Genomic DNA, 22,550 nt, shown 5'->3' on the forward strand with positions numbered 1-22,550 from the left:
ACCCTGCAAGGGATATGAAATTGTTCTCCATACATAGAAGTATAAACGCAAAGTCAAATGCAGCAATGAACTGAAGTTTTCTTTTATAAGAAAAAATTTAATATGTATCAATCATTCCTCAACTGGAATGAGCGATAAGTATTAAACTGAACAATCAGGAAGTCATTAAATGGCATCACATCTTCAAAGATTCGCCAAGAAAAAAATGCATGCAAAAATGAATTAGTAAAGGTTTGTATGTCAAAAATTACAAAACAAAATGCCCACTAAATTCAAGGTAAGATGACATGCTTAGCTAAATGACTTCTGAAAGCCAGCAACATTTACTCTAAGCTGAAGTAATCTTTGCAGTCTGAAAGTGATCAAACGCAAACTTAAATGTGCTGTAAAATTTGAAAACGGGGAAACAAAATAAATGCAAAACCAGCAAGTATCAAGAGATACATTACTACATTTTAATCTCCAACTCAATAAGGCAAATAAGTGAATAATAATACTGTCAAAAAACAGTTGCCAAATGCCAAAAGAATAAAAACCACAATGGAAATTCAAGCATCAGCAATCAATTATCATGTGAATAAAATTGCCATACTATAGAAAGACACACAAATGCAACATTACATTACTCAGTGATGGCAAAATAAGGAGGCAGCATACAAGAACTAGCTAGTTTTGAACAATACAATGTGATCAAAGGCCTACCTTTTGAGCCCCAAAAACACACTCACAGGGCAGTATGAGAGGAAAAAAACAACAAGAAACAAGGAAGGAAGGAACAAAACAAAATTAGAGACATACAGGAATAGAAAAAAATTGAATAGCCACATACAGACAGATCTAACAAAGTTTTATTAACATACTGTAATAAATAATGTCCTGGAAATGTTGTTCAATTAGTTTGGATCGGGATGTGAAGAGTTGAAAGAAAGGATGGGTACTGTATCACATTGTGCTTCCAACAATATAAGTGATTAGTATGTAATGTTATAAGTGATAGATAAAAAATAATTCCCTTCTCACCCTCATGAGGGTATGTGTCTTCTTCAATCTCAAATCCTCCAACCGGACCTCGGGCCTTGGAGTTTGAGGGTTCTATGCATTATGGATGGATGGATGGATGGATGGATGGAAGGAAGGAAGGAAGGAAGGAAGGAAGGAAGGAAGGAAGGAAGGAAGGAAGGAAGGAAGGATTCCCTTCTATTGGACCTTCCAAACTTGGTTAACTGATTAGTTGAAGCGTCACTGCACTGTCTGAATTCTTTTGCAGAGCTCTTAAAAAGACGTCCAGACAGGTAAAGTTGCTAAAATGCCAGATCTTTGCTGGGCAGGTGATTCAAAGTCTAATTGAAGGCCATTTTTCGTCCCTTTCCTCCCAAGTGTAACCTTTCCCGAGTCATCCAAGGATTCTAAATAGGCTTTTCAGGATGGGGTGGGGGGCAATTTGGCAACCTCTTTTATGCCTCTGCCCGTTCACTGGAGTTATATTAATTGTCCTCTAAAAAATTCTTACTTCCGAGTAAACCAACTGTTCCATTTGATATATTGGGCCAGTGATGGCGAACCATTTTTCCCTCGGGTGCTAAAAGCGCATGCGCGCACACTATAACGCCTTCGCAAGTGCCCACATCCATAATTCAAGGCCTGGGGAGGGTGAAAATTGCCTCCCCTGCTCTTCCCCCTGGAGGCCAGAAACTGTAGTATTCCTTGCGCGGATCAAAGGTCACATGGATGGGCATGCCCAGATACGATGGAAAACTGCACGTGGAATATTTATTAATTAAGTTCACATTACACTGTTAGCATAAGTTAGCATGAGTTTTGCTTAGGCTTTGCAATTACAGATTTCTGAGTAGGTCTGGAAGGTTCAGGGAAAGTTCATGTTTTCAGAAACGGACAGTGTTGAATGAGAGATCATGAGAAAAGATAGGAATTCTGGCTGGCACCATTAAGCACATTCTTTTCCCTAGCGTCTCACAAGCTTTCTGTAAGCATCTATCGCTACACCTGCAGCCTTATCTATGAGGTTGGCAGGCTCATGAATTACAGCATCATTTAGAACGGTGCATGTTGCGGTGCACCAGTTGCGGCCCTATCTGGACCGGGACTCACTGCTCAGTCACTCATGCCCTCATCACCTCGAGGTTCGACTACTGTAATGCTTTCTACATGGGGCTGCCTTTGAAAAGTGTTCAGAAACTTCAGATCGTGCATAATGCAGCTGCGAGAGCAATCATGGGCTTTCCTAAGTATGCCCATGCTACACCAACACTCCGCAGTCTGCACTGGTTGCCGATCAATTTCCGGTCACAATTCAAAGTGTTGGTTATGACCTATAAAGCCCTTCATGGCATCAGACCAGGATATCTCCGGGACCGCCTCCTGCCGCACGAATCCCAGCGACCGGGAGGTGGCCCCGACCCTCTGAAATCAACTCCCCTGGGAGATTAGGATTGCCCCCACCCTCCTTGCCTTTCGCAAACTCCTCAAAACCCACCTCTGCTGTCAGGCATGGGGAAATTGATCCCCCTGGGCCGTTTCCACTTTATGTGTCGTCTGCATGAGATGTATGATTGTTTTTATGTTAAGGGTTTTAGACTGTTTTTTAAATATTGGATTTGTACTGCTTTTTCTTGTAGTGAGCCGCTCCGAGTCCTTGGAGAGGGGCGGCATACAAATCTAAATAATAATAATAATAATAATAATAATAATAATAATAATAATAATAAAGAAAGGAAGAGCCAGAGTAAAGATTCCTAACCAAAACTATCAGTATTGACAATGAAATGTTGCTAACCATTCCGTTCTCACACTGTTGCTGAGCATAAACTGAATTGCATCTTTTTGGTGTTTGTGTTTTCTAGAAATGAACTTTTGCTTTTCTTTGGAAACACTATTAAAACTATGGCTAGATCATTTAATCTATTCTGGAAGCAACCTTGTAGGATTGTCTAGGATGATTTATTTATGAATGAAAATAGAGTACATTCTCCCCAAAAATGTCCAATGTGTTCTAAGCCATCTCCATAGAAATGAAGAAGTGCCATGTTGAAGAATTTTTCTACTTCAGCACCATGGACAGTGAGATGCCAAGGAATGCTTTTAAAAAATGAGGCACGCACCAATATCGATCACATCATAACACTGCTCTCAAAATCCCCACTGATTTCAAAAGGTTTATTCTGAAGTATGGAATATTACTGTCGGAGAGGTGAGACCTATGTGAAATCCTCACAGAACTAATTTTATTGTTGTTTGTGTTCAGGGCAGTATCATCAATAGGAACGTACCTTTGAAGTGAGAAAGAAAAGAGTATTGATCAGAAAGCATGCATTTCAGACTCAGCTTCCAATTCTGAGTTTCTGGGCAGGAACTGTAAACATAAACACTAGGGTGCTGGATTCAAAGGGATTAAAAATACATAGAAACATACACGGAGCACATACTTAGCAGCAAAATTTTAAGCCAAACAGAGAGAGAAACTGCACGGTCCTAAAAGAAGACAAAGCTGCTTTACTATTGCTTTACTACCATGTGTATACTGTGCTGTTCTCAAATTTTAAAGTACAGACCTAATAATAAACAGACGGGCACATGCACATGTTCACACTTACTGAAAAGAGAACTGTTAGAATTGTAAATATTTTAAAAGGAAATTCTGCATAGAAATACGATGTTTTAAAGTCTATTAAGTTCTTGGATCAAAAGAGGCAACCAATCCAGTGTTTAAAAACAATGCATAGTTGCGCATAGCTATAGTTACCATAGTTATGCGCATAAATATTATTTATTTCTATTTCAATCACAAGAGTCTCAGCTCCAATTTTTCTTAGTGGTTAGATCCACTCTACAGAAATTAAGCAAGCATTCGGTCTTTAGAATAAGCTCTCAAAAGCTGCTTGCTCTTTGTTGTATAGCAGTGTAGTAAATAAAAACAAACCTATAAAGCCCTTCATGGCACCAGACCAGATTATCTCTGGGACCGCCTTCTGCCGCACGAATCCCAGCGACCAGTTAGGTCCCAGAGAGTGGGTCTTCTCCGGTTCCCATCAACTAAACAATGCCGCTTGGCGGGACCCAGGGGAAGAGCCTTCTCTGTGGCGGCCCCGGCCCTCTGGAACCAACTCCCCCCAGAGATTAGAATTGCCCCTACCCTCCTTGCCTTTCGTAAGCTACTTAAAACCCACCTCTGCTGCCAGGCATGGGGGAATTGAGATACCCTTTCCCCCTAGGCCTTTACAATTTTATGCATGGTATGTCTGTATGTCTGTTTGGTTTTTATTATAATGGGTTTTTAATTGTTTTTAGTATTGGATTATTATTATATGCTGTCTTATTATTGCTGTTAGCCGCCCCGAGTCTCCGGAGAGGGGCGGCATACAAATCCAATAAACAAACAAACAAACAAACAAATAAATAAATGAATCTATGTAAGGCTACTAATTTTGGGCAAACACAGAATACTTCCATAATATCCTTTTGTGCAGGGAAGAATACATTCATGATATGAATGATATTTAATGCTCAGAATAATGTAATTTATTTTTGCCTTAGTGTAATGGGCAACCAATCAAAGAAGAAAGAAACCAATCAAGGTTATCAAAATAGAGAGGATGGGAAAAGCACATTAGAACATGCCAATTATATTATGGTTTAACATTGCTACTGACCTATGTCATTGCAAACTGTGTAGATTTAATACTCATTTGAATGCATAGCATTTTGATCACATTTAATGATATAAATTTACCAAAGGATGCTTCTCATCCTACTTATATAAAGCATTCAATTATACAGACTGGAAATCCCTGATAATATGAGAATAATTTTCACATATTCCAATTAAAAAAAATCATTATGTCTGGAGCTGAAGAGCTTTTATTTTCTGCATATTTACCATAATATGCATTATTCAGTATCAATATTCTGATATAAAATAAGTATAGTCACTTTCTCCTACCATCATCGAAATGTATTTCCACAATATATTAATCAGCCACTGCACATAAAAGGATATTGAACTAGCTCTGAATTGCTGAGTAAAAGCATTAAATAATCTGGTTTTTAAGCATGTTAATTTTACGTGATTCTCCAACTATAAATTTATATCCTCATTCAAAAGCTATAAATTACTTAAATTGCTTAAATAATCATCTTCTTTTGCTCACTGAAATAACAATTTAAATTGCTTTACTTAAAATCATTCCACGTTGATGATAATAAGAATCACTTCTAGGCAAACAAGCATGAATTGAAATGTACTGTAAATGAAAAGAGATGAGATTCTGAAATGTTAATCTAGCCACAAATGAAAGTACTTATTGAGGGAACAGGTTGACTAGCAAAAGGATTGTGCTTATACTGCTGCTGTATTCAAGCAAATCCCTTTTCTCTCATAATTTTTGGACTTACTTTAAAATAAATCATAAAACAGGTGCATTGGTATGATCTAGTAAGACATCGTATAAACAACACTTTAACGAAATCCCTTATCAAAGCAAAATTGAAAATCATGACCCAGAAGCAGTGTTCCCTCTAATTTTTTTTGGTGTGGGTGGGAAAGTATAGTGTCTGAGCGGCGCAGCATAGAAGTCCTAAATAAATAAATAAATAAATAATATATATATATATATCAGACCTCCGCGCTGGAATTGGAAACTCGTGGGCAGACATCTCAAATCTCCTGCGCTATAGCGCACAACTCATGTTAGAGGGAACACTGCCCAGAGGTCTGTGTTCAAATTGAGTATATCTCTTGTCCTTCGATTCTTGTATCCCACAAGGAATTTGGTTGGGTCTCTCAATTTTCCATAAGAAATAATTTCTATTTCTATGGCCAACTGTCTCACCTAAGCAACTCTGGGCAGCTCACAACAGGTTAAAAAAAAATCAAACAATTAAAAAACCCATAAAAACAAACGATGCAAAGAAGGCATCCACCAAGTTCAAATGTGCTTCCTACACAATAGGTTTCACCAAAAAAAAAGTTGATAAACTGAGAGTTAGTAGAATCATTATCAAAGCAGCCAAATTGTCTGAAAAGCTCTATAATCCATTTATATTTATTTGGGAATCCCTCCGGATTTGTGGCTCCTACTCCAACAGTGGGGGGATGGTCTGGCTAGAAAGCCCCCTGACCAGCTTTGGCTAGTACACCAAAAACAGACCAGTAAAGGTGACCCATATGTATATTACCACCTGATTACAATACAGTAGTACCTCGTGATACGAACCCCTCGTCTTATGAACTTTTTGAGATACGAACACGGGGTTCGGGATTTTTGTGCCTCTTCTTATGAACTTTTTTCGCTTTACGAACCTGCAGCTGCGAACGCCGAACCTGGAAGTTCGGCAACAGTTCGGGTTCGGCATTCGGGTTCAGGAGGCCACCGAGAAGCGCAGCCGCCCGGCTGTCACCTTTGCAGAAGAGCCGCGGAGCTGTCGGCTGGTCGGGAGGCTCAAACGGGGGTGGGGAATCCCAACAGGGAATTCCAGGGGCGGAGTTTTGACATCACGGAGACGTTCTTCCTGGCCGGCCGAAACGTGGACTCCAGGAAGGACGTATTCGTGACGTCAAAGCTCCACCCATGGAATTCCCTATTGGGATTCCCCACCTCCGTTTGAGCCTCACGACCGGCCGACAACTCCGCGGCTCTTCTGCAAAGGTGACAGCCAGGCGGCGGCACTTCTCAGCGGCCTCCTGAACACAAACTTTTGCTGAACTTTTTGGGTTTGGCGTTCGGAAGAATGCTGAGAAGCGCCCGGCTGTTTCAAAAGGTGACAGCCGAGTGGCGGCACCCAGCGGAGTGCTGTTTTTGCTATTTTTTTTCCCTTGCACGCATTAATCCGTTTTACATTGTTTCCTATGGGAAACATAGTTTCATCTTACGAACTTTTCGCCTTACGAACCTCCTCCCGGAACCAATTAAGTTCATAAGACGAGGTACTACAATTATTCTGCACCAGATCGCTTCACAAACTATAACTGGGGTCTATTGGCCTGCATGCTTACTAGCATTTTATGCTGGGATCATCTATTCTCAGCCCCCCTGCATTGGTTCTCAACTTTTCTAATGCTGCGACTCTTAATACAGTTCCTCATGTTGTGGTGATCCCACTACCATAACTCTAGCACCAATTCTCCCAACAGAACTGTAATCTGATTGGCAGGAAGGTCAGAGGGACGCCCCCGCTGTAAACACCTGATTGGTCAGATTGCAAAAATATGTTCCAGGGCGCCAGAATAGAGGATTTAGTTCCTAACACCATGGGAAATTTGTCTTTTCCCATGGTCTTAGGCGACCTCTGTGAAATGGTTGCTTGACACCCCCCCTAAGGGGTCCCAACCCCCAGGTTGAGAACCACTGGTATGGGAACAATCTTAAAATGAAGGTTTTGACCCGGAAAGTAATTTGGGGTGTGGGGGTGTTGTTGGCACCTGGGTTCCTGCAAGACTTCCTATTTCAATTAGACTTGAACATTATTTGCATTTTCTCACATTTCCCAAAAAAATTAACGGAGCTGAAGTCGGAGAGTGCGGTTCCAGAGAGCACAGCAACAGTTTCCCACAACAGCTGCCTCCTTTTGCGTTCAGAAGGATGTTAAAAATAGTAGTATTTGAACTTCGTGGTTTGCTTACCGACATTCCTTGCTGCCCTTTCATTACCTGACATGATAACATCATCAGTGCCCGCGGGATGATGAAACTAGCAAGCAAACAAGAGCGTGCTGAATGTCCCAAGATAGTAGGACATAAATTTAATAAATAAATAAAACAATAAATCACCAAGATCAGAGAGCATCAAGGACTCCACAATTCAACATTAACTACATACATTCTTTCCATTAGCAACCAGAAGCCCTTGTGCTTTCGCTCTGCTTCCCCGAAAATAAAGCCCTGTCTTATATTTTTTTTGAACCCAGAAATAAGTGCTTGGCCTTATTGCCATGCACTCAAAACCCTGATTGGGCTTATTATCAGGGAATGTCTTGTTTTGGAAACAGGGTTGAGTAATGAACTTTTGCAAGAAAAAAAAAGCTCAAAGAGCACTGAGGACCCCACAGTTTGATCCTAAACTACAAATGTTCCATCAGTACATCATTTATCTATTTTTTTTTTGTCTTGTTTATTATTAGGTATTTTATTTTGACTACAATGTACTTTCAGTTTGGGATTTTATGATTCATCTTTTCACTTTAACCCAGAGGACTACAAACTTGGCAACTTTAAGACTTGTGGACTTCAACTCCCAGAATTCTCCAGCTGGCTGGGGAATTCTGGGAGTTGAAGTCCACAACTTTTAAAGTTGTCAAGTTTGAAAACCCAAGGTTAAAGCTATGGCATGTAGATTGCCAAGCATGGATGATTGCAGCGGGATATAAATGTAAATAAATATAATCAGATAATGAACACAACCAAAATGTTGGAAAACTTTAATTAATTACTGGTAGCATATGAATGTTACAAATTCTGTTTTTAAAGTACAGTGGTACCTCTACTTAAGAACTTAATTCGTTTCGTGATCAGGTTCTTAAGTAGAAAAGTTTGTAAGTAGAAGCAATTTTTCCCATAGCAATCAATGTAAAAGCAAATAATGTGTGCAAACCCATTAGGAAAGAAATAAAAGCTCGGAATTTGGGAGGGAGGAGGAGGAGGAAGAAGAAGAAGAAGAGGAGGAGGAGGACAGTCACTGCCGAAGGAAGAAGGTGAGGTGAGGAGAATCAAAAAAATCCAAAACTTTAAGGCTTAAACAAAAAGAGGCGGCGGGGAAAAGCACGCGCCTCCCATATACCCAGTGCGAGGCTGCCTCCCATACACTGCGTCAGAGAGAGAAACCCAGGGGGAATGGCAGGAAACTGGCTGGGCCTTCATGCCGCTCTCAAATTTCCTGGGAATTTTTTCCGGGCTCAGGTTCTTAAGTAGAAAATGGTTCTTAAAAAGAGGCAAAAAAATCTCGAACACCCTGTTCTTATCTAGAAAAGTTGTTAAGTAGAGGCGTTCTTAGGTAGAGGTACCCCTGTATATCATCTCTTTCAATCCTCATCTCCATACCTGGGATCAAATATATTTAGAAGATCTGTATATATAGAGAGAATCTACTTACCTACTGTCTGTATCCAGGCCAACAAAATCTTTCTTTTCAAACGGAACACACAGTAGTGGGATCTTATCTCCAGATTTATCGATAGCTCTGTCAAGACGTTTGGACTCCAACACTATGAAAAGAGACTCAATGAAGTCTTCTATTCTCTTTTCCACATTTTCACATTCATCATAACTGGGATAAAACGCCACGTCCGTACGAGCCTGCTCTGCAATTTCTCCCTGAAGTCCAAAGACAAGCAGCCGGGAATCATAAAGGGTCGAGCCATAAATCTCTTTTTGAAGGTGGAATTTTTCAAAAGTTTGAGGCCAGTCTTTTCCAGACGAACAATCCGTGATGGTTATTAATCCCACAACTTTGCGGTGCGTCTGAAAATCTCCCCATTCGTTGTTTTCTGGTGGGTAATGATGTCTGTAGCGGATATAAAGAACCCGCTGGGAGTCACGGACATTGATCTGGCTCACCGTTGAAATACGTTTGTAGATCTTAAAAAAGCTCTCTTCGGGGACAATCCCCTCTGGCTGGACCACAACTAGTAAAGTTTGATGGTCCTCCGCGCACTGCATGTAATCCGGGATGCTCATTTTGCAACTTGCGTACGCTAATGCAAACATAATAAAACACAGAAGGAATAAAACTTAAAACATAGAAGGGAAAAGGTGCAGCATTTAGAACACATAGAAACATAGAAGACTGACGGCAGAAAAAGACCTCATGGTCCATCTAGTCTGCCCTTATACTATTTCCTGTATTTTATCTTACAATGGATATATGTTTATCACAGGCATGTTTAAATTCAGTTGCTGTGGATTTACCAACCACGTCTGCTGGAAGTTTGTTCCAAGGATCTACTACTCTTTCAGTGAAATAATATTTTCTCACGTTGCTTTTGATCTTTCCCCCAACTAACTTCAGATTGTGTCCCCTTGTTCTTGTGTTCACTTTCCTATTAAAAACACTTCCCTCCTGGACCTTATTTAACCCTTTAATATATTTAAATGTTTCGATCATGTCCCCCCTTTTCCTTCTGTCCTCCAGACTATACAGATTGAGTTCATGAAGTCTTTCCTGATACGTTTTATGCTTAAGACCTTCCACCATTCTTGTAGCCCGTCTTTGGACCTGTTCAATTTTGTCAATATCTTTTTGTAGGTAAGAACTGAACATTCATTCATTCATTCATTCATTCATTCATTCATTCATTCATTCATTCATTTGATTTGTATGCCGCCCCTCTCCGTAGACTCGGGGCGACTCACAGCATACAATGAAACAATTCATAACAAAGGCAACATGAGAAAATATTATTTTACTGAAAGAGTAGTAGATCCTTGGAACAAACTTCCAGCAGACGTGGTTGGTAAATCCACAGCAACCGAATTTAAACATGCCTGGGATAAACATAGATCCATTGCAAGATAAAATACAGGAAATAGTGTAAGGGCAGACTAGATGGACCATGAGGTCTTTTTCTGCCGTCAGTCTTCTATGCTTCTATCTAATAAATTTTAAAAACTTTTTAAAAACCCCATTATTAAAACAGACATACACACAAACATACCATACATAAATTGTATAGGCCCGGGGGTGTGGGTGTGCCTCAATTCCCCCATGCCTGACAGCAGAGGTGGGTTTTAAGGAGTTTACAAAAGGCAAGGAGGGTGGGGGCAGTTCTAATCTCCGGAGGGAGCTGGTTCCAGAGAGTCGGGGCCACCACAGAGAAGGCTCTTCCCCTGGGACCCGCCAGACGACATTGTTTAGTCGACGGGACCCAGAGAAGGCCAACTCTGTGGGACCTAATCGGTCTTATCTACTTAAGAAGTTTTCATTTTAAGAGTGAAGCCTTTCTGAAATATTAAACTCGTTATATAAAATCATAAAAAACTCAAATTTTCTTAAACAGTAGGCAGCATTTGAGTCTTAGTCCCATTGGAACAGAGAATAATAGGATGCATCATGGTTTACCAAGTTCTTACTTAATTGTGCTACATTGCCATTATTTACTGAAATTCTTTTGCTCTTCAACAGAAAGACTGAAAACTTGGGAAAAGATTCCTTGAAGTTTAGCGTAAGGTTTAGTTACTTTAAAAAAAAAAAATAAAGATCCAGGTTTTTCTAAAATTTGAAAGGCCAACCTGAAAGACACAATAAAAGAATGGTGGATGGGAAAGAAAAACACAACAAAGTATCTTATAAGGGTGAACCGAACTCAGTATCCTAAATCCCAAAATGGCTAATCTCATAACTGCCCTAATGGCGTAGTGGTTAGAATGCAGTGTTGCAGGCTATTTCTGCCCACAGTCTGGAGTTCGATCTCTGACAGGGCTCAAGGTTGACTCATCCTTCCAAGATTGGTAAAATGAGGATCCAGATTGTTGGGGGCAAGGTGCTGACTCTGTAAATTGCTCAGAGAGGGCCATAAAGCACTTTCCAGCAAGATAATAAAGCAATTTGCAGACTAATACTCCTTATTAAATACAATGAGTATACATGGACTAAATTTGTGTATATACCGACTGCCACAAATTTTACTTCCCAACTATAAAGTCACCTGTAATCGCAATTTCATTTGTGATCACATTCTTTTAAATTCAGTTAAAAAATTAAAAATATCCTTGAGTTCAGCTTAACTCTTGACGGATTCATGGACATAACTATGTAATTTTCTTGACAATAGCGGCGATGCGTCACCGCCTTGTTCCAGACCCACAAGAGTGGGCTATATTAAATTTTACCTTATTGGTCATTAATAACAAGAGAAAATTAGAAATTAGTACCTTATAGAAACAGGTACAGGAGGAAAAGTAGTTTTAAAAAAGCATTTTATTTTATTTTACTCAGGAATCCAAGTTTATGGTTTTACTCTGATGAAGAATGGAATGGAAGTGGGAATGGGAATAGGAATTCTTTATTGGCCAATTATTAGAAACACAAGGAATTTGTCACTGGTGCATAAGCTCTCAGTGTAATACAACAACAGTGATAGATCATTATCATAGTTATCAGATAGGAGTCTGATTTGATTTGGTTTTTCATTGGGACTCGCAATATAAAAGGCACAAAGACAAAAATAATCCACCGATTGTTTTCCAAGAAAGAGGAAACTTCCAAATTGTCCTTGTTTTCAAACAAGTCATGATATAGAAACATAGAAACATAGAAGACTGACGGCAGAAAAAGACCTCATGGTCCATCTAGTCTGCCCTTATACTATTTCCTGTATTTTATCTTAGAATGGATATATGTTTATCCCAGGCATGTTTAAATTCAGTTAATGTGGATTTACCAACCACATCTGCTGGAAGTTTGTTCCAAGGATCTACTACTCTTTCAGTAAAATAATATTTTCTCACATTGCTTTTGATCTTTCCCCCAACTAACTTCAGATTGTGTCCCCTTGTTCTTGTGTTCACTTTCCTACTAAAAATACTTCCCTCCTTTGGACAATCTCAATGATAATTTGAAAAAAGTTATTGGTCATTAATGACAACACAAAATTTGAAATTGGTCCCTTCCTGAAGGTTTAGGAGGAAAAGGGGGTTAGGAAAGAGCCAGAATGCTAAGCATGAGGTTGTTTCTTGGTTAGGTGTACCATGAACTTCATGAAAAAGTAGGTGGACAGTTTTTCATTCCATTCAAACCCAGAACCACTGCCCTGCTTCAAATCCTACTTTTAAGTCCCTAAAAATGAAGGTCTCTGTTCACACACGGGATCTATATATAGGTAGTTCACGACTTATGATCACAACTGAACCCGAACTTTTATGCTGCTAAGTGAAATACTTGTTAAGCAAGTTTGCCCCGTTTTACGACTTGGCTTGCCACCGTTACTAAGTGAATCCGCAGTCTGCATTGGTTGCCGATCAGTTTCCGGTCACAATTCAAAGTGTTGGTTATGACCTATAAAGCCCTTCATGGCACCGGACCAGATTATCTCAGGGACCGCCTTCTGCCGCACGAATCCCAGCGACCGGTTAGGTCCCACAGAGTTGGCCTACTCCGGGTCCCGTCGACTAAACAATGTCGTTTGGCAGGACCCAGGGGAAGAGCCTTCTCTGTGGTGGCTCCGACCCTCTGGAACCAGCTCCCCCCAGAGATTAGGATTGCCCCCACCCTCCTTGCCTTTCGCAAACTCCTTAAAACCCACCTCTGCTGTCAGGCATGGGGGAATTGAAACATCTCCCCCTTGCCCATCTTGTTTTGGTGTATGATTGATTGCGTGCTTGTTTTTTATATATATTGGGGTTGCTTTTATGAATTTTTTAACCTAAAACTGTAATTAGATTGGTAAATATTAGATTTGTCACTATGTACTGTTTCTGCCCTTGTTGTGAGCCGCCCCGAGTCTGCGGAGAGGGGCGGCATATAAATCCAATAAATCTAATCTGATCTAATCTAATTTGTTCAGTTAGTAATGTAATTGTTGAGTGAATCCGGTTTCTGCCTTGATTTTGTTGGTCAGAAGCCGATCCATGATTCCCCAGGTCACTGCAACCCTCATAAACATGAACCAGTTGCCAAGCATCTGATTTTTGATCATGTGGCCCTTGGGATACCGCAACGGCCACCATAACTATGGAAGAAAGGTCACCTTTTTGCAAGAGCCTTGGTGACTTTGCAAGGTCACTAAACGACTGTTGCAAAGTTGAGGACTACCTGTATTTAAAAAGAGATTATCAGCTGTAAGCCCCCTCCCCCAAAAAAGCAGAGTTGGCCTTCTCCAGGTCCCGTCAGCTATAGCATTGTTTGGCGGGGCCACAGGAGAGGGCCTTCTCTGCGGCGGCACCGGCTCTCCGGAACCAGCTACCCCCTGAGAAACATAGAAACATAGAAGTCTGACGGCAGAAAAAGACCTCCCGGTCTATCTAGTCTGCCCTTATACTATTTTCTGTATTTTATCTTAGGATGGATATATGTTTATCCCAGGCATGTTTAAATTCAGTTACTGTGGATTTATCTACCACGTCTGCTGGAAGTTTGTTCCAAGGATCTACTACTCTTTCAGTAAAATAATATTTTCTCATGTTGCTTTTGATCTTTCCCCCAACTAAGGTCCATACAGTGAAGGGCTACCAAAATAGTTACTACCACACTGTGGGCTTGGCTTATGCAGGATGCCCTGCATTTTCTTTCAACATCTTTCAGTGCAAATTGAGTGCTCTGGGGTGGAGCTCCATTTTCGCTACCCCACTGCATTACCCCCCGGTCCAGACAGTAGCCCATATCGGGGTCCATATTGCCCCCACCCTAGTGGCTTCTGGAAAGCCTTGAAGACTGGGCTCTGCCAACAGGCCTGGGGGCATTGATCATTACGATACCATCTAGATCCGGCCACAAAAAGATATGAATGGCTATTTTACGAGTTTTAAATTGTTCTTTTATATTGTTTTTAGATGTGCGCGCCTCCCAGAGTCCAGCAGGTGTTGGGTGGCCTATAAATTAGATTAATAATAAATAATAATAAAGTCAGCTGTTGAGACACACTAAGGCACAGCAATAATAAGGAAGGAGTCAGCTCCAAATCATCAAAGAGAAAAGGTTAAATTTGCAAAACCCATCAGTAAATGTATGTTTTGGTCTGGGATTTCCAACTGTGGCACCTTCAAGATTTAGATTTGTGGACTTCAACTCCCAGAGTTCCTCAAAGCTGGCTGAGGAATTCTGGGAGTTGAAGTCCACAAGTCTTGAAGTGGCTAAGGTTGGAAACCCCTCTTTTTGGACTACAATACCCATCATTTCTCTCAGTTGGCCTGGTCCAACAGCTGGAAGACGCCACCCACCCAGGCTGCCTCAGGCCAGACTGGGCAATCCCGTACATAGGCCAGGCTCCCCCCCACCTTGGACTACCACAACTCCCATCATCCCCAGAAGAACTTTGGCACTGGAATCCAAATATGCCTGGAAGGTACCGGAAGGGGGAGGAATTTCGGATCTTCCCCGCCTCTCCCCTCCCACCAGCCAAGGCACCCTGGCACCGGCTCCCTCTCTGCAGTTTCCCCGGTCTTCGCCCGCCCGCCCGGCCCGCTCAAGGGGCGCCAGCCGCTCACCCACCACGGCCGGGGCGACGTAATAGCTCCGCCTCTGCCGATGGCTTCAAACGGAGGGCGGGGCGGGAGGCCGGCGGCTCATTGCGCAGGCGCCGACTTCCGAGTCTTTCGGGGTGGGACGCGCAGGCGCGTCCAGCACCTACGCCAGGCTTTCGAATGGTCGCCATGGCGACGGCCTGCGGTCAGGGGTGACTGAGTCTCTTTTTCCCCTCAGTTGTTTATTTTTTAATGTTATTTATTTTATTTATATGCCGCTCAACTCCCGAAGGACTCTGGGCGGCTTATAACAAGAAATTAACAAAATTTAACTCAATTTTGCAAGAAGAGAAGAGAAGGAATGCCTTTCCCGAAGAAGGCAAGAGACATAAAAGAATAAACTTTATACACTTTACACACTTTATAGAGCAAAAAAATAGAATAGGGAAGAACCCATGGTGCAATTTCGGGTTGTATGCTTTCGTTCGAGTACAAATTTCGGAGACGGAACAGTCTTTGCATGACTTTTTTGGCCCCACTTTCTCTTTCGAAATGCGGGTTTCCAAACCCCTCGGCCACAGCTAGCTGCCCTTTGACAATTGCATTTGTTTTAAGCCAAAGCTGCTATTTTTAAAAAGAAGGAACTGGGCTTTCTGGGTTTTTTTCTTTGAAGACGCTTCGTTTCCTATCCAAGAAGCATCTTCAGATCTTAAGCGGAACGTCTCCAAAAAAACAAAAACCAGAAAGTCCAGTTGACTCTTGGGAATAAAAAGCACCTTTGGGACAACCAGTACCTGGATGACGGAATCTTCACATACATTCATTTTAATCTTAGTTAGGTCTTTATTTAACTTGTCGGGTATTGACTGGAGGCCAATGGCCTGGATCTTGACAAATCTATATTTTATGTACACTGAGAGCATATGTATCAAGACAAATTCCTTATGTGTCAGAATTCTATTGTATTCAAGCGACGAAAATAGGTTCGTGAGGCAAATCTGCCACTCCCCCTCCGGCGCTCGAGCGAACTGCCTTCTGGGACGCGTAGTCTTCCCTCTCAGAGCGCTCTCATTGGTTCCCGTGAAACCCAACCAACGTTCTGGTCCCTCTATACGCTCGCAATGCGCCTCTGGGACTCGTAGTTCTTCCTATCCCTGCGACAGTGGTTCAAGCGATTGGTGGGAACTACATATCCCGAAAGGCATGGCGGGCGCTTCCGGCCGATACGAACCCAAAGGCGGAAGTAGTTCCCCGATCTGAGGTAACCGAAAATGGCGTCGCGGTGGAGCGGAGCTTCTGGCGGGCCCGAGAATCGGTTGGTGTCGCTGCCTTTGTCGCGGATCCGGGTGATAATGAAGAGTTCGCCCGAGGTCACCAGCATCAACCCGGAGGCGATTTTCCTTACTGCCAAGGCCACGGTAGGGACGCAGTTTTAGGGCAAGAAGCAATGGATGGAAACTAATTGAAGGAGAAATTTCCTGACCGCGAGAAGAATTAAATCAGTGGAACGCCTTGCCACTGGGCCCTCCATTACTGGAGGTTTTTTAAGAAGAGACTAGAGAGTTGCTTGTCTGAAATGCAAAAAACATCGTTTTTAATGTATGCTGATTAGTGTACATTCAAAGGGATAATAAAGTTATTCTAAATTCTTAATGGTAGTGCTCTAAGATAGTGACTCTCTAGTCTTTTACAAATCTCCAGTAATGGAGGGCCCGGAACTTCTAGTGGCAAGGTGTTCCACTTATTTAATTCTTATCACAGTCAGGGAATTTCACCTTAAATTAGTTTCTATCTACTGCTTTTTGCCCTAAGGTAGTAGTTCTCAATCTTTCTAATGCCATGACCCCTTAATAGTGTTCCTCATGTTGTGGTGATCCCCAACCATAAGTCTGGCACCAATTATTTTAATTTTTGCTCATATTTCATTCTGTCCTTTTCGTTAATAGTCATAGCACTTAGACATATATGCTTTGCAGTGCTTTTACAGCCCTCTCCTTTTTAAACCAGTGGTTCTCAACCTTTCTAATGCCGTGACCCCTTACTTCAGTTCCTCATGTGTGAAGACCCCCAACGATAAGTCTAGCACCAATTCTCCCAACAGAGCTTTAAGCTGATTGGCAGGAAGGTCAGAGGGACACCCCCACTGTAAACGCCTGATTGGTCGCATTGTAAAAATATGTTTCACTGTGCCAGAATAGAAGCTTTCGTTCCTTACACCATGGGAAATTTGTCTTTTCCCATGATCTTAGACAACTCCTGTGAAACAGTTGTTTGACCCCCAAAGGGGTCCCGACCCACAGATTGAGAACCTCTAAGCAGTTTACAGAATCAGCATCTTGCCTCCAACAATCAAAATGATTTTATTCCACCATTTCCTCAATATTAGTGTAACACTTGTTTCAAGAGTTGTGGAGAGTTGTTGTATACCTAACTGCAACTCCCATAATTCCCCAGTTAGTTAACAGTAATTAACCAACAATAGTGTTGATCTCTGATATGTTTGAGCTGTAAGCATGATCTTTTCCTTTTAGGAGCTGTTCGTTCAGTATTTAGCTACTTACACTTACAAGCATGGCCAAGGCAAGGAGAACAAAAGCCTGACCTATACTCACCTATCACAAGCAGTACAGAACTCTGACACTTTCCAGTTCCTTGCAGGTCAGTCTTTACTTTGCTAATATAAATGATGTGAAATAATCCCTAAGATAGGGAAAGGGGAGTGTGGAATTTTTCCATGTTAGTCTTTGAAAATTGTTAAGACTTTTTGAGTTGTATTTTTATTTATTAATGGGACTTGAGCAGGAAGAATCCCAATCCTTCCTCATTTAAAAAAAATAACAACCTATTTTAGGGGATAAAATGTTTTATTTCCCTACTGTTAAAACTATTGAGAATTGTAAATAGTTCAAAATGTCTGGTAGATCCTGAAAATAAATCAGTTGGACCCATTGGCAGTTTCATCTCTCTTATGTCATAATCGTATACAATTATTTTTTAATCTATCTATAATAAAATAATAAAAATATATCTTACAAACCTACAGTCTATGCTAGATGGATATATGCTAAAAATTGAAATGCCCAAATTCAAATTCTCAAAAAATCATTTTGTAATATGTTTTTATTTACCAAATGTATATGCCACCCATCTCACTCTGCAAACTCTAGAATTATTTCCACAGTTCAGTGGAAACCTTTGCAGTAGGTGGGACAGAGTGCAAATTACTTTTGTAGTGATTAGAAATATTTAGCAATTTAATGAAGAGTATTTTCTTTTCCAGATATTGTGCCGAAGAAAATCCTGGCAAGCAAATACCTAAAAATGCTTGAAAAGGAAAAAGAAGGAAAAGAGATAAAGGAGGAGGAGACGGAGGAGGAGGAGGAAGAAGAGGAGGAGGAGGAGGAGGAAACAGAGGAAAGTGAGGCTGAAGAAGCATCTTGATAAGACAGTTTGTTGATTTATGGCCTTGTATGTGAACACTCTTGATAGTCTTACAATCAACTGGATTTTTACATCCTTGGACCAATGTCAGTTTTCAGAATTAGACTTGACAACTTGTGTACAATTACCCTGCAAATACAAAGACTTCCAAGTGGAACTGAACATATTTGCAGGTTCTTGTTTTTTCATCTTCATCTTATAAACAGGGATGAGTCCATGTTAACCAAATACTGTATTTTCAATACAGAATCGTCTTCATTGCTCACATTGGGCAAATCTAAAAGCGAGTAAATTCCTTTTACATGCCAATATTAAAGTTTTCTTTCCTTTCAATGTAAATTGGTAAAAAGGGTTCAGATTTCTTAAAAGTGAACCAGATTATATGAATAATTGTATATAAGCTACATTGTTGGCGTTCAAATTATCCATATTGAAAACAAAAATATTTTCAATGTCCTCAATCCCTATGTACACCAATGTCAATAAAGAAAAAAAACTGCCATTTTGTAGGGATACATATATTGTGAAATGGGGGGGGGGGGGGAATAGTGTGGATCCTTGTATGGTTTGAGATGATATTCATATAGCACAACACTGAGTAAAAGAACAATTTTTTCCCCCTATCAAGCAAGGCCTTGGTCAACTTGTGTATGTATGTGAATAGAGAAAAGACTCAGCGCTCCAACCACATTACAAACCCGAGCCTCCAAAACTGTAACTGAAAAAGGCAGGGAGAAGCCTCTGTGGGGCCTCTATAGAAATCTCCTGGGAAGAAACAGGACTGGAAAAGACGGGGAGAAGCCTCCGTGGGGCCTCTCGAGGAATCTCCTGGGAGGAAACAGGACTGGAAAAGACGGGGAGAAGCCTCCGTGGGGCCTCTCGATGAATCTCCTGGGAGGAAACAGGACTGGAAAAGACAGGGAGAAGCCTCCGTGGGGCCTCTAGAAATCTCCTGGGAGGAAACAGGACTGGAAAAGACGGGGAGAAGCCTCCGTGGGGCCTCTCGAGGAATCTCCTGGGAGGAAACAGGCCCTCCACCCTCTAGAAATCTCCTGGGAGGAAACAGGACTGGAAAAGACAGGGAGAAGCCTCTCTGGGGCCTCTCTAGAAATCTGGGAGGAAACAGGATTGGAAAAGATGGGGAGAAGCCTCCGTGGGGCCTCTCTAGGAATCTCCTGGGAGGAAACAGGCCCTCCACCCTTCCTGTGGTTTCCCCAATCGCACACATTATTTGCTATGGGGAAAATTGCTTTTCCTTACAAACTTTTCTACTTAAGAACCTGGTCACGGAACGAATTAAGTTCATAATAGAGGTACCACTGTACTGCAATTGTTAAATTCATGCTGGTATATTGATGCTGCAGTGGTTGTAAATTATTTTTTTTCAGTATTTTTACAAATTTGCATTGTAAGCTTTAAGTCGAGGATTACCTGTAAGATAAAATTATTGAATACCATTTTGAGATAGGCAAACAATTGGTTTTCCAACAACAGGGAAACTGAACTCGAACCATATTACCATGTCTTTCATCAGATTGTTGATCATAAGTGGGGGAAGACTACAAACCCTGAGCTCTTTGAATTATTAGCGTTGGAGGCACAGAAAATAATACTTTTGAATGTGTAAGTATGAGTAATTTATTGACATACTATGAGGCAGAAACAAAATTGACACCATACAAAATAACTTTATAAAATATCATTCACATGTTTCATCAAGATTTACAGCATTTTGAGTTTGTTACATGATTTATGTTATGGAGGTAAAAAAAAAAGAACACTATGCTAAATCATTAGTAGCACTTTATAGTATATATACACACATACAGAAGGGGAAAGAAACCAAAAGTATAAGGTTAGTTTGTTGACTTATTGCAGAAGTAGTGCAAAGTATTTTTACTAGCAAGCTGTAAAACAAACATGGAGAAAGGAATCGCCCAAGCTTAAAAGCAGGACAATAGATGTGGCATTTCACAGTCTTTTAATTTTTTTAAGCTTCCTTTTGAATTTTCCCCACTCGCTTTCCCGAAATTCTTTCCTCTACGTGACCACCCATTTGGGGAATGCAAAAGTCCAGATTAAGACAACTGGATCCACAGTATATCTTCAGCAACGAAACAAGGATTGCTGAAACTGGTTTGCATACAAATTCCAAATATAACGCAGTTTTTGGTTTTGTGTGGGGCTCAGCTTCCCAGCTAGGCTGATCCCCCAGCTGGCTTGTTAGATCAATTCTTGGTCAACAAAATGGTTCTTTGAAACCAAACTTTGCTTTTTGCCCGATTTCAATCACGGCATATATTATTGCCTGTTTTACCGTCTTGGGATCCTTTTTCTCCAATTTTATTGTGTGTTTTTTTTTAAAAAAAAGAACAGTTACTACAACAGTCTAGAATGCAAGGCAGACTTGATATCAACGTTGGACTAACACCAAGAAAGGATCAGAGTATCTAGCGAAGAGAGACCAATTCTAAAGTCTTCAGCCGAGCCAACAATAAAAATAAATTGATAAGCTAGGTAGCCAATAACAAGAACAACTAACAAAAGGACGCCCCACTCCATCCCGCCCAAAAGCTCTATGAATTTTTTTAAAAAGGAACAAAATGCAGCATTTTCAGGCTCGTGTTTCAATCTTGAGGTACCTGTAAGTCTTCTTACCTTCTGCCCAAAGGGCTGTGGTATATTAAAAAACATTTTTAAAATTCTTTACCGTAAGCCAATTTACAGGACTTTGCTGAAAAAGTGCAATGAAACTGATCGTGTATCTGCAGCATATGAAATAGGATGGTTAAGTCTTTTATAAAATATAGCTTTTCTAATAGACCCGTTGGGGCAGTTCTATAGCACATTATTATTATTTTTCTCTCGTTGTTTTGAGTCTTTCTGCAGCAAACCAAATAATACTCCTTAGGACGTCGCAGTTTGTTTTCACCACTATGAAAATTAACCCTCTTTTAAAAGGAGAAGATTTTGGTGCCGTATTGGTTTCTGTTTATAAAGTCAAATTTCTATTTCAAAAAAAGAAAATAAAAAATAGCCTATAACAACTCAATCTCCCACCAAAGTAACTATAAAGAGAACTTTTATTATATAAAAGGGCATTCAATCATTCAATCATTGGATGTTTTATTCCCTTTCCTCTACTTATTATATACAGGCCTGTGTAGAGTTTATATATGAGTAGTCACATATATAACAAACACACACACTCTCACATGTTTTCACACACATAGCTTACCAAAATTAGCCAGTCTCAATCGGCTAAAGTGGTTCAGCCATTCCTTCGGGTCAGGGAACGAAGCAAGAAAATACATTTTTTTTAAAAAGCTTTCTACAGCATCCAAGCCAGGGCTGGGGTCAAAGGGACCCTAAATAAGCAAACACACAGAAGGGACTTTTAACCATAGTTTACCAGGTTGGATGAAAACAGGCAACCTCGCTTGACCAACCTGTGAATTTAACCCCGCACGAAAAGGGGGAAAGAACACAGGAGTCTCAAAAAAGGATAACCGTATATCAGGGGTCTCCAACCTTGACAACGTTAAACCTGGAGGACTTCAACTCACAGAAGTCCCCGGCTGGCAAAGCTTGGAATACCTTTGCGTTGTTGGCGGGGGGAATTCTGGGAGTTGAAGTCCTCCAGGCCTTAAAGTTGCCGAGTTTGGAGACCCCCGACCTACAGTTATTCTGGTCATCCAAACGCAGCAATAGGAAAAAGCCAGGTCCCTTATTCCTGAGCAAACTAGGTCGAAAACAAGAATATCTGGGCCAAGAATATCTGGGAACCCAAGTGTCAAAATCTGTTTTGTTTTTAAATTTCCAGAAACACATTACGGGCATTCTGCAACGTTTACACATTTTTATAGCTCTAATATGCAAAAAAAAAAAGAGTTTTCTTTGTTCCGAAATTTGACAGTTTGCGGCTTTACTCTGACGAAGGGTTTCCTTCTCAGATAGGAGTCTTGGCTTGGTTTTGCTTTGCATT

The 22,550-nt window shown here is 40.9% G+C and overlaps 2 protein-coding genes across 5 annotated transcripts in view; one reads left to right on the forward strand and one right to left on the reverse strand.

The window, feature by feature from the left end:
* TRAPPC9 (trafficking protein particle complex subunit 9) overlaps positions 1-15,227 on the reverse strand; it is a 410,909-nt gene extending 395,682 nt beyond the window's left edge. Inside the window, exons 1-2 of one of the 3 annotated variants that reach the window (XM_070748345.1) lie at positions 15,153-15,227; positions 9,102-9,702 (exon numbers count right to left, since the gene is read on the reverse strand). In XM_070748345.1, coding sequence (XP_070604446.1) covers positions 9,102-9,685 — 584 coding nt within the window. In that variant the 5' untranslated portion in view covers positions 9,686-9,702; positions 15,153-15,227. Of the gene's footprint in view, positions 1-9,101; positions 9,703-15,010; positions 15,086-15,148 lie in introns of those variants that run through there. The other 2 variants (XM_070748348.1, XM_070748347.1) reach the window with 2 other exon arrangements.
* A 1,120-nt stretch (positions 15,228-16,347) lies between these two features.
* On the forward strand, positions 16,348-20,169 carry CHRAC1 (chromatin accessibility complex subunit 1). Of its 2 annotated transcripts, XM_070748351.1 has the most exons (4): positions 16,348-16,542; positions 17,656-17,782; positions 18,405-18,542; positions 20,060-20,169. In XM_070748351.1, exons 1-4 carry the CDS (start codon positions 16,396-16,398, stop codon positions 20,152-20,154), a joined length of 507 nt encoding a protein of 168 aa, XP_070604452.1. In that variant the 5' UTR covers positions 16,348-16,395; the 3' UTR covers positions 20,155-20,169. The 2 variants fall into 2 exon arrangements, with proteins under 2 accessions (XP_070604452.1, XP_070604453.1); XM_070748352.1 differs by lacking the exon at positions 20,060-20,169 and having other exon boundaries at positions 16,349-16,542; positions 18,405-19,067.
* Positions 20,170-22,550: the final 2,381 nt, after the last annotated feature.

Source organism: Erythrolamprus reginae, chromosome 3 (assembly GCF_031021105.1).
Source record: "Erythrolamprus reginae isolate rEryReg1 chromosome 3, rEryReg1.hap1, whole genome shotgun sequence".
Taxonomy (NCBI): Eukaryota; Metazoa; Chordata; class Lepidosauria; order Squamata; family Dipsadidae; genus Erythrolamprus; species Erythrolamprus reginae.

What these genes read in the sequence shown, in the direction of transcription:
- CHRAC1 (XM_070748351.1), top strand. Translation starts at nt 16,396, where the DNA reads ATGGCGTCGCGGTGGAGCGGAGCTTCTGGCGGGCCCGAGAATCGGTTG. An exon ending in CACTTTCCAGTTCCTTGCAG is followed by an intron (nt 17,783 to 18,404) that starts GTCAGTCTTTAC and finishes TTTCTTTTCCAG; the next exon opens with ATATTGTGCCGAAGAAAATC. An exon ending in GGAGGAGGAAACAGAGGAAA is followed by an intron (nt 18,543 to 20,059) that starts GTGAGGCTGAAG and finishes TTCCAACAACAG; the next exon opens with GGAAACTGAACTCGAACCAT.